The 12,086-nt window shown below is 37.1% G+C and overlaps 2 protein-coding genes and 1 long non-coding RNA gene across 5 annotated transcripts in view; 1 reads left to right on the top strand and 2 right to left on the bottom strand.

Moving 5' to 3' along the window:
• Positions 1–12,086, top strand: part of LOC136031164 (glutamate-gated chloride channel-like) — a 200,839-nt gene that overhangs the window by 28,980 nt on the left and 159,773 nt on the right. The gene's annotated exons all lie outside the window — the stretch shown is intronic.
• The window catches only part of LOC136031167 (uncharacterized), a 140,820-nt gene that overhangs the window by 108,556 nt on the left and 20,178 nt on the right, over positions 1–12,086 (bottom strand). The gene's annotated exons all lie outside the window — the stretch shown is intronic.
• Positions 10,261–11,298, bottom strand: LOC136031159 (carbonyl reductase [NADPH] 1-like). Its single transcript, XM_065710493.1, has one exon. The coding sequence runs from the start codon at positions 11,234–11,236 to the stop codon at positions 10,382–10,384; it is 855 nt and encodes a 284-aa protein (XP_065566565.1). The 5' UTR covers positions 11,237–11,298; the 3' UTR covers positions 10,261–10,381.

Raw genomic sequence — 12,086 nt, 5'->3', positions numbered from 1 at the left:
TATTCCTAGCCTTAGTGACTTAGTCTTCTTAACATTAATTTTCAAGCCTATTTTAGTAACCTGAACTCGTAAAACCTCTAAAAATTCATTCATTTTGCTCACACTTTCATCTAATATGCTTAAATCATCAGCATAATCTAAGTACAGGAGCGTTCTTCCTCCCCATTTGATTCCATGGTCTCCAATTGCCTTTCCTGTGCTCCTTAAGACGAAGTCCATCAGAATGATCCATATAAAGGGAGATAGAACACAACCCTGCTTAACTCCTGATTTAATACAAAACCAGTTGCTAGCCTCATTTCCTACCTTAACGGCAGCAGTATTATTCTCGTACATAGCGCAAATCCCTTTAATGTATTTTTCAGGTATACCATATAACGACAAGACCTTTGTTAACGCTGTTCTATCAACAGAATCGAAAGCTTGCTCATAATCGATAAAACTGAGGACCAAAGGTCTTCCCAAAGTCACCTGATCAAAATTCTGAGGTAGCCGTTTTGTTCAGCATAGTCGACAATCCAATAACTATGCCTTTGAAGATGACTTAATTCTCTACAATGCCGGGGGGAAAGGCTGAAAGTTACGACCTTTTCCGATTGTTTACATTAGACTTGATTATTAGGATGTATAAAGACGTTTTCAAGACCTATTTTTCTGGTGGGGGTGTCAGGGGGAGGAGATTACGTGATAGGATCTTTCTATGAAGGATATTTTCATGGGGGGAAAGAACATTTGTATGAAGGAGGTGGCGGGTTTACCAGTATTATTTAAAAATGACCAGAAATTAAAAAAAACAACAAATTTTTTCAACTGAAAGGAAGGAGCAACATTAAAACTTAAAACGAGCTGAAATTTTATGTGTATGGGGAGTTTTCCCTCTTGTCAATACCTTGTTTTCTACGCTAAAGTTTTTTATAGTACTTTCAAAAGAGCCTTTATGATTCAGGGGTCATTCTTAAAGAATTGGAACAAAATTCGAACTTTAGTGTCAAGAGCGAGAAATTGCCTGAGGGGCGAACCCCCTCATATACGTAATAAATTCTGTTTGTTTGAAGCTTTAATATTGCTCGTTACTTTCAGTTGAAAAAAATTGTTTTGTTTTTACTTAATTCCTATAGGACTTAGAATATATACGTGGTTAACTAGTGAAAAAGATCAAAAGACACAAAATACTACCAGGCTGTCAAAATGTACACCTGCAACATTTAAGGTCAATCTCCTAGGTTGAAAGCTAATTCTATTAAGATAGCATTGAAATACGTACCGAGATTTCCTCCTTTCTCATTGGCTTAATTGCTCTCTTGAGGGTTGTACCAGAATATTTAAACTCTGTTGACTTCCTTGAGATATTACGACCGGATTTCAAGGGAATTTAAATTTTTCACATGTCTAATCGGTAACAGATGACCATTGAAATTTGGTTGGTTACAAGTCAGATAACAGTTTAGCATTTGAATTTTCACAATGGGCAGAAAAAAACAAGAACAAATAAGGTACAGGAAGACCTGAGACATTGGTAAGTTCCATCTCAACGTTATTGTAGATTATATTACTTTTATTCATTTACAAGTTATATTTTCAAACAGTTCGTGGTAACTAACGGTAGTAAGGAGCGACCAGGCTCAATAGTAATCAAAACTCTACAAACCGAAGTTTTGGTACAAATAGTTACATTAAAAGAATTGCATTTTAATGCTGATTTTAAATATATAAGTTTCATGAACTTTAGTCTTACCGGTCAAAAGTTACAAGCCTGGGAAACTGTGCCTTATTTTAGAAAATAGGCGGAAATACTCTCTAAAAGTCACAGAATCTTAACAAAATCACACCATCAGAGTCAGCGTATCCGAGAACCCTACTGTATATGTTTCAAGCCCCTATCATAAAAAAGGTGGAATTTTGTATTTTTGCCAGAAGACAGATAACAGGTGCGTATTTTTTGGTTTTTTGTTGTTGTTTTTTCCTCAGGGGTGATCGTATCGACCTAGTTTTCCTAGTATGTCGCAAGAGGGTTCAATCTAATGTAAATTAAAAAACTTTTAGTGTCCTTTTTAAGTTCCCAAGAAATTGGAGGGCACCGAGGCCCCCTCCAACGCACATTTTTCTCCAAGGTCACTGGATCAAAATTTGAGATAGCCATTCTGTTTAACTTAGTCAAAAACCTAATAACTATGTCTTTGGGGATGACTAAATCCACCACAGTTCCCGGGGGAGGGGTGGCAAATTATAAGCTTTGACGATTGTTTACACATAGTAGTTGTTAATTATGAAGTGTACAGACGTTTTCAGGGGGACTTTTGTGTTAGGGTTAGGGTGGGTCGGGGGAGGGGGGTAGGTTACGCGGGAGGATCTTTCCATGGAGCAATTTTTCATAAGGGAAGAGAATTTCCATGAACGGGTCGCAGGATTTTCTAGTATCATTTAAAAAAAGACAATGAGAAATCTTTTTTTCAACTGGAAGCAATTATCAACATTAAAACTTAAAAACGAACATAAAATATTGCTTATATAAGGGGGTTTGACTCTTCAACAATGCCTTGCTCTTTACGCTAAAGTATTTTTAGTAACTCTAACTAGTTATTCTACGGCCTTTGTGATTCAAGGGTCATTCTGAAAGATTTGGGACAAAATTCAAGCTTTAGTGTAAAGAACGTGGTATTGATGAGGGGGCAAACCCCCTCATATACTTAATAAAAATACACAAATATATAAGTTCATTACATAAGTTAATTCGTAAGGTACGTATGTTTGTTACTAACAAAAACGTTTGTAAAAAAAAATAAAACAAATCTAGTTGTCTTTTTAAGTAACCAAAAATTGGGAGGTATCTAGGCATCCTCTCCCATCCCCCTTTTTTAGCGAAATCGTCCGATCAAAACTATGAGAAAGCCATTTAGCTTGTAAGTAACATAAAAATTGCTTCTCCAGACTAAACATCCGTATGATAGATTATTACGTAGATTATTTTATAATCTATAACGTAGAATAATCTATTACGTAGATTATTGCAAAATATATCGTGCGAAGAATACTTTCCGGCAGAATATGCTTCAATCTTTTGAGGATGCCAACTCCACGTGCAACTTTGGTGGAGATAATGTCGCTATGATGCTTCTACGATAGATTAGAAGCATTATGAAAACCGAGGTACCGCAGTGATATAACTTGTAAAATAGGCTTTTCACCAAATAGAACTTTACTACTTACATCAACAGAATCACCCACTCTACAGAATGTCAGTAAAAAATTTTCTTTACATTCACACACAGCAAACTTACACTTGTAAACATCTCTAATCTTTTGAGAGTAATACTAGCTTTTGCTATCAAATTATCTGCGGATTTTGGAAATTTTGTTAGCAATAATGTTAGTAATATATGTATCCTTTAGATAAACGCGCATCATGTTCACGTAAACTAAATAAAGTAAAGGGCCCAGCATAGACATTTTGCTATTTATAATGTTAGATATTGTCCTATGAGTGTCTACACTAGGAAACTACTTTACCCCATGAAAAGCAAGGCTATCAAGCATGGACTCTTGATCATAATTATCAAGCTTTTTGTCTATTTGACCAATTCTCTCCTCCAAATTTTCATTTTGAAATCTCAGACTACCTAGTAGAGCCTGCTCAATTTTTGCAAACTTTGGATTAAACTCGAGCGTGATAGAATCATAAACCTGGCTGATTATTAGTTCAGTACCTTCTTTGTTCAATGAATTTAGGTCATTGAACTTTTCAGTAACTGAAAGTAAATGAAAGTAAGGAGCAGTATTAAAACTTAAAACGAACAGAAATTACACCGTATATGAAAGGGGCTTTTCCTCCTCAAAGCCCCGCTCTTTACGCTAAAGTTTGACTCTTTCTCTTAACTCTATTTTAAAACAGTAAGAAATTTTAGCGTAAAGAGCGGGGCGTTTAGGAGGAAAAGCTCCTTTCATATACGGAGTAATTTCTGTTCGTTTTAAGTTTTAATGTTGCTCCTTACTTTCATTTAAAAAAACTTGTTTTTTTTATTTAATTTCTGGACGTTTTTGAATTAATTCTTGTTTCGATCTTGGCTCTCTGCACATGAATAATTAAAACAAAATTTACATATTAATTAATTGCAATCAATAGGAAGATTTTGAGAAAAGGAGTGACGAAGGAGGCCTAGTTGCCCTCCAAGTTTTTAATTGCTTAAAAAAGCAACTAGAACTTTTATTTTTTTACAAACGTCTTCATTGGTAAAAAATATACGTAACTTACGAATTAACTTACGTAACGAACTTCTATATTAGTATGTTTTTATTGCGTATATTAGGGGTTTAAACCCTCGTCGATACCTCGCTCTTTACACTGAAGCTTAGATTTTGTCCCAATTCTTTAAGAATGACCTCTGAATCACAAAGGCCGTAGAATAAATAGTTGAAATTACTAAAAATACTTTAGCGTAAAGAGTGAGGTATAAGAAGAAGGTAAAACCTTCATATGCGTAATAATTTTTATTCGTTTTAAGTTTTAATGCTGCTCCTTACTTTCAGTAGAAAAAAACTTTTCATATTTATTTTTCCGTTGTTTTTTCAAATAATGCTAGAAAATCCTGCGTCCCCTTCATTGAAATTCTCTTCCCCCATGAGAAGTTTCTCCATGGAAATATCCTCCCAAGTAACCCCCCTTAACTCTCCCCCCTAAACCAAAAAAAATCTCCCTGAAAATGTCTGTAGACTTCCCAGTAACCATTACTATATGTAAACACAGGTCAAAGTTTGTGACTTGCAGCCCCTCCCACGGTGACTGCGGGGGAGTGAGTCGTCCCTAAAGACATAGTTATTAGGTTTTTCGACTATGGTGAATAAAATGGCTATCTCAGAATTTTGATCCGGAGACTTTTGGGAAAAAATTAGCGTGGGAGGGGGCCTAGGTGCCCTCCAATTTTTTGGTCACTTAAAAAGGGCACTATAACTTCTGGAATGAACGTTCATTTGAAACTAGAACGTTGGAATGAGCCTTTATGCAACATTCTAGGACCACTCAGTCGATAAAATCACCCCTGGAGAAAAAAAAACACAAATAAACACGAATCCGTGATTTGTCTTCTAGCAAAAAATGCGAAATTCCACATATTTGTAGATAGGAGCTTCAAACTTCTAGAATAAGGTAACGGGAACAATAAGGTAACAATAAGGTTCTACGTTAAGATTCTATGAGTTTTAGGGGGTGTTTTCCCATATTTTCTAAAATGAGGCAAATTTTCTCAGGCTCGTAACTTTCGATGAGTATAACTGGTCTTGATGAAACTTATATATTTAAAATCAGTATTAAAATGTGATTTTTTTGATGTAACTATTGGTATCAAAATTTCATTTAAAGAGTTTCGGTTACTATTGAGCCGGGTCACTTCTTACTACAGTTCGTTACCACGAACTGTTTGATTGGTTATATATTCCAGCAGATGACTTTTTATTTTCTCCAGCTGAGCTAATTGTTCGTAAATCGGGGCGATACTTGAAGACACCGAGTTAGACCCTAATTTAGCTCTTGCTTTCAGAGCTTAAAAGGTCTTAGAAAAAGTTTCGTAAATTTCTGTGGTATTAACAAGTTTTTGTGGCACTTTGTATTTACGAAGTGACATATAGTGATCTGAAATTCTGTCGGTCTGTCTGTCTGTCTTTCCCTGTTTTACTAGTTTAGGCACTTCCAGATAAGCTAGGACGACGAAATTTGGCAGGCTTATCAGGAACCAGACTAGATTAAATTAGAAATAGTCCTTTCCCCAATTCGATCTTCTGGGGGGAGTGGGGAAAAGGTTAATTCGAAAAAAAGACCGGGATGAAACTTGGTGGTAAAAATGAGCACAAATCCTAGATACGTGATTGACATATTCGGAACAGGTCCGCTCTCTTTGGAGAAGTTAGGGGGAGGGTTAGTTCTGAAAAATGACAAAAATCAGTACCAGACAAGATTAAATTAGAAATAGTCATTTATCCGATTCGACCGTCTGTGGGGGGGGGGATGAGTTGAGGGACGATTAATTCGAAATAATGAGGTGTTTTTAAGTTATGAAGGAGTGATCAAATCTTAATAAAATCTCATATTTAGAAGGATCTTGCAACTTAGATCTTTTATTTTAGATCTGGCTGAATCCACTTTCATTGGGGAGAGTTGTGGGGGGGGGGTATCAGAAATCTTGGAAAACGCTCAGAGTGGAGAGGTCAGGATGAAATTTGGTGGCAAGAATAAGCACACATCCAAGATACGTGACTGACATAACTGGACCAGATCCGCACTCTTTCGGAGAGTTGGGGGGGGGGGGTAATTCGGAAAAATTAAAAAATGAGGTATTTGTAATTTATGGACGGGTAATCAGATCTTAATGAAACTTGATATTTAGAAGGGTCTTTTGCTTCAGCACTCTTATTACAAATCCCAACTATATCCGGTGACAGTAGGCAGAGGTGGAGGGGGAAACCAAAAATCTTGGAAAATGGTTAGAGTAAAGAGATCGGGATGAAACATGGTGGGTAGAATGAGCAAATATCGCGGATACGTGATTGACGTAACCGGAGAGATTGGATTTTATTGAAATTTGATATTTGGAAGGATATCAATCAATCAATCAATTTATTTATAACCCATCTACAAAAAGAGGGCGGAACGCCCTGAAGATGGAGTAATAAGAGAAAAAAAAGGATACAAATAAATACAAATCAACACAATCAAACAATTAAATAAGCAATGCTGACCATGGGTGAGACGCTATTGACATAGAAGAACGAAAATCATGAAGCCTTTTATCAATAATAGATGTAGGAGAAACTAGGCGGAATTTGTTCACTAAGTAACTATTTCTAGTCCAAGGAGGGTAACTGAGAAGGAATTTAGCATAACAAAAATATACTCTACGAACAGATAGTTTCTGAGGTTCACTAAAAAACTGCCAAACCGGACAAAGAGAAAGGAGATGAGGTACAACTAGGCTATTATAAATTTTTGCAAGATTTAATTTATCAATATATTTAATATTAGATGCAATTGAAGCATAAGCAATTCTCAGTTTTTTCTTCAAAATTTCAAGGGATAATTCACAGTTTCTTTCATATTTTTTCCAATAGGCATTCCAAGGTAAACTAATTTTTGAGAAAGGGGGACATGAACATTAGCTAAAGATAAAAAAATAGGGCCATTTGTCTCTTTAAAATTGAAAGCTACAACAGCAGTTTTATCAACATTGAAAGAAAGCCCAATATTTTTATATTCATTATAAAGCTGATTAAACGCGTTTTCACATCCACTAAAAGTACGGCTTAGATTCAAAACGTCATCTGCAAAAGTTATTAAAGACAAGTTAAATCCACGGTGAATACAACTAAAATTAACAGAATTTTGGGCATTTAAAACAGAGTTATTAAATAAAGAAGGTGAGGTAAGGCCACCTTGACAGACTCCTTTCAAAATATCAAAAAGGGAAGATCCCTCTTTAACTTCGCCTTAATGTGATGGTACATATACAGAAGGCACTTCACTATACACAAATTTACCCCTCTTTTATACGCTTCAAATAAAACTTGGGAAAAAATGCAAGAGTCGAAAGCACGAGCAACATCTAAAGCACAAAGGATAATATGGGATCTACTTCTTTCTGCATCAGCAAGAACATTCATTAAAGCAAAAAGGGCATGCTCCCGGCTAATACCTTTTTGGTAACCAAACTGGTGGGGTGGGACATAACATTTAGAAACAATTTCATCCAAAATAACTGACTCAAACAATTTAAAAATAGTACAAGAAACTGTTATAGGTCGGAACGAATCACACGAAGCAAAATCCTTTTTGCCTTTTTTCGGGATAGGGGTTATTTGACCAACTGTAAATTGATAAGGAACAACTCTGTTTTCAATAGACATTTGAAAAAGTAGAGATAAATGATTTAAAAGAAGAGCACTTGCATAATCAAAATGTCTGGCAGCAATTCCATCAACTGCGGAATTTCTTTTCTTTAGTTTTTGACAATAAAACGATATATCACTTGGCTTAATTATAAATGTCGAAGGTTTGTGTTTCTTCAGACAAGCACTTAATTCTTTGTCAAATTTTGACTCAAGAGCAGGATCGGGAGAAGAAAACTCATACTTATAATAATTGATCCACTCAGGCTCAGGAATATTATTTGCACTAATGTGTTCACAAGGGCGTTTAAATTTTTTCCAGAGCTTCGTAGGGTTCTCTGCAATTTTATGAGCGTTTTTCTCAATAAGATCAACCTTATGTTTTCTTAACACTTTAGCAAAAAAACGTTTAGAACGTAGCCGCAGACCATTTATAGTCCCAGACTTAGGCCTGCCGCAATCCCTCCAAATATTCAGCCAAATTTTAGAAGATTCGCACGCAGAAATAAGGGAAGGGTTTTTTGACCAACCCTGAACTTGAGAGCCTTTCCTAATACGCTTGCACGGGACAGCTGAAGCTTCAGCACACTTTAATGCATGGTTAATTTCAGCTAGATAGGTGGTAAGTCCGATGGCTATTTCTTTTTCACTAAGGCCAGAGTGCGTGCACAACAAATGAAAGGGCGCCTTTATTTTATTTAATATTCTGTCACATTCAAAACGAAACATCTCGCGGTTAACTTCTTTCCAGTCTTTTATATAAAACCACTTTTTATCTGGCTGTTTAGGGGCATGAAATGAAGCATTTATTTTCAACTTTATTGGAAGGTGATCCGAATAAAAGCCATCACAAATTACCTCGACAGTTTCACAGGGGAAAGATGCAATAAAATAATCAAGGTTAGAAGTTGCTGACAGGACACCAATAAACGTGAAAGTTTCTGTTTTGTCAGCAACTGAGTAGGAAGGGGAGAGGGAATTCAGAAGGAGTTGGATTCTTGGCGATGAACTGTCTGTTAAGTCACAATTAAAGTCTCCTGCAATCAAAACTCGAGCATTTGGACGCTTTGAAACTCCCTTCACAAAACTCACTAGCTTTTTGCAAGCATTTTTGAATTTATTCTCGATTGCGAAGAGCAGTAATTAGTTGGCAGGTAAATGTTTATACAGATTAGGTCCGAAAATTCGGCAGCAATGAAATGGTCATTCGACTCAAGGAGATTGACGGGAAATTGTGAAATAATAGGTAATCCGCCTGAAGGTCGGCCACGGCTCTTATTCATTTTCGCTGGGTGAAATAAGAGATAAGAATTCTGTGAAATGCTGAGTAAATTTTTCCTTTCATGAGACCAAAAAATTTTCTTGCAGAAAAATTATTTCATTTGTACTTAAAAGTTCAGAGAGGACTAGGCCTTTGTCAACCACTTTGCCATTGATATTCCATGATAAGAGACTTAAGGCTCGAGCCATTATGCTGACTTAACTTTACTTAAAAGTCCTTGGGCGACTGGACATTTGAAGCTGTAACAGGGATGATCCTGTGATTTGCACAATGCACACTTCTTGGGCCTTTGACAAGGAGATGTTTTGGAGCTTGAATGACCATGGTCACCGCAGACTGCGCAAATAGCTTCATTTTTGCAGCTACTGGATATATGCCCGTAAGCTTGACACTTGAAACATCTTACCGGGAGGGAGAGATACTCAGCCACTTTGATCTTCTCATAATCTATGACTGGGGGATTTTTTATGGCATTCATAAGATCAACTTTAGTTTTAAATTTCAATCGAAACGAGCGGGTGTTGCCAATCTGTCTTGAACTGACACATTTAGGAATCAGTGCGCAAATTTCATCGTCATTTATATTGCTAGGAACAAATCGAGCAATACCGAGGCGAGAGGGGCTACTGATTGTTGCAGAAAGGGATTTATCACCGATCTGAAAGACCCCCACAAGAGTTTCTGCATCAGCCTTGCTAGCTGTAACAACTCGCCAATTATCTTTTCTGGGCTGAACTTCGACAACTTTAGAGCACTCTCTGCCACACATTTTTCGTAAAAAGTCTTTCTTCAAATCGGACTTCGTGAGGTCAGAGGGCAAATTCTTGAGTACCACTGCATATGAGGGCATTGTTTCAGTAACTGTAGGAACAATCGAGGGGGCGGGAGGGTCCTTATTCATGAAATTGTCTAGCTTATTACAAACTTCTATAACTTTTCTGGTGATTACCCCAGCTATCTCACCAGGACAGATAGGGACTTCGTCAGGTTCAACTATCACAAAGACTGGCAGCTCAACGTTACGTTGCTCACAAAGTTCAAGTACCTTTAACAATTCGTTAATATTGTCTTCGGCACTTTTTTTTTTATTTTTTTTTTTAATTTTTTTTTTATTTTATTTTTTTATATATTTTTTTTGGTACGAATGCTGCATATTATTCAATATTTTCTCAAAACAAAAAACGAACCACAAACACGAAAACAGAAACATCAACTGTAGTTTGTGGCTACTTAATGTGCGCCAGGAATAGGCCCATTCAACCAGTCGAAAATTTGGCAATCATGCCATACGTAGTCTCCTTTAGGTTTTTCCACATTCTCAGGCAGTAATGCGAGCCAGCTAGGTGCTTGAGCGCCTTCTTCAGGTTTCAGAACTCCTTTGTGGCTAGTCATATCTGTGTTGACGTAACCTGGATGGACATGGTTGACGACAATGTCCTCGCGTGGGTCTTGCTGGAACATCCTATGCTGGACTCTTGTCAAGGCACTTAAACCAACCTTGGACACTACATAGGTACTGTTTGGCCATCCCTTCTCTGAATGATATCCAGCTTTTGCAGATTCAACAAACTCCTTCAAAAGCTGGCTAATTTCTTCAACTGTCACATCTGGAGCGGAGAGTTTTTTCCTAAGCTCATCACTGGGAATTTTACACAGAAACCCTGCAGAGCTGCTAACATTGACAACCTGAGCATGTGGCCGCAAAATTGGAAATAAAATATTGCACAAATTCAAAGTGCTGAAATAGTTTGTCTTAATTGTGTTCTCTGCTTGCTCGCCAAATGGTTCAGTGGCCGCGTTCTTATACGCAATAGCTGCGTTATTGACGAGGCAGTCCAGTCCACCATAATGTTTTTGTAGAAAATCCCTTAAAACTTCAACGCTCCCTTTATGGTCTATGTCCAGTTGATGAAACTTCGGGTTAAATCCTTCCTTTTTTAGCTGATTAATGGCAGCTTGTCCTCTGTTATCATCTCGTGATGTAAGGAAGACATCACCATCAAACTTCTGACAAAGTCCTTTGACAATGGCAAAGCCAATTCCTTTATTTGAACCAGTTACAACAGCAACTTTCTTAGCAGTCATTCCACTTGATCCAGTTTCAAAAATTTTAAAAACGAGAGTTTTGTCTTTTTAATTTATTTGATATAATTAATCATGTCTATAATTATCATGTCTTGGAGCTCTTATTTTGAATCTCGACCGGATCCGGTGAAGAGCAAGTTGGAGGGAGACCTAAAATCTTGGAAAACACTTGGAGTATAGGGGTCGGGATGAAACTTGGTGGTAAAAATAAGTACAAGTCCTAGAAACGGGACTGACATAGCCGGAACGGATCTGCTCTCTTTGGGGGAGTTGGGGGGGGGGGTTAATTCTAAGAAATAGACAAAATAGGTATTTTAACTTATGAAAAAGTGATCGTACCTTAATGAAATTTCATATTTAGAAGGATCTCGAAACCCAGATCTCTAATTTTAAATCCCTACCAGATCCAGTGTCATTTGGGGGGGGGGCAGGAAATATCGGAAAACGCTTAAAGCGGAGTCCAAGATAGGTGACTGATGACTGACATAACCGGCTTGGATCCACTCTCTTTGGTGGAGTTGGGAGGGGGGGGGGTAATTCGGTATAATTAGAAAAAAATGAGGTATTTGTAACTTGCGAACGGGTGTTCAGATCTTAATAAAATTTTATATCTAGAAGGATCTTGTGCTTTAAAACTCTCATTTTAAATCCCGACCAGATCCAATGACATTGAAGGGAGCTGGGGGGGGGGAAACTGGAATTCTTGGAAAACGTGAAAATCAAGGTATCTTACGAATGGGTGATCGGATCTTAAGGAAACTTAATGTGCAGAAGAATTTTATGTCTCAGATAATCCATTTTCAATTAGAATTGGATCCAAGGACATAGAGGGCTGGAGGGAAAAACAGAA

This window comes from Artemia franciscana, chromosome 9 (genome assembly GCF_032884065.1).
Source record: "Artemia franciscana chromosome 9, ASM3288406v1, whole genome shotgun sequence".
Taxonomy (NCBI): Eukaryota; Metazoa; Arthropoda; class Branchiopoda; order Anostraca; family Artemiidae; genus Artemia; species Artemia franciscana.
This window is presented reverse-complemented; position numbering and strand designations above follow the sequence as displayed.

Bases quoted from the DNA above. Each gene is read 5' to 3' on its own strand.
- LOC136031159 (XM_065710493.1), bottom strand. From the start codon at position 11,236: ATGACTGCTAAGAAAGTTGCTGTTGTAACTGGTTCAAATAAAGGAATT.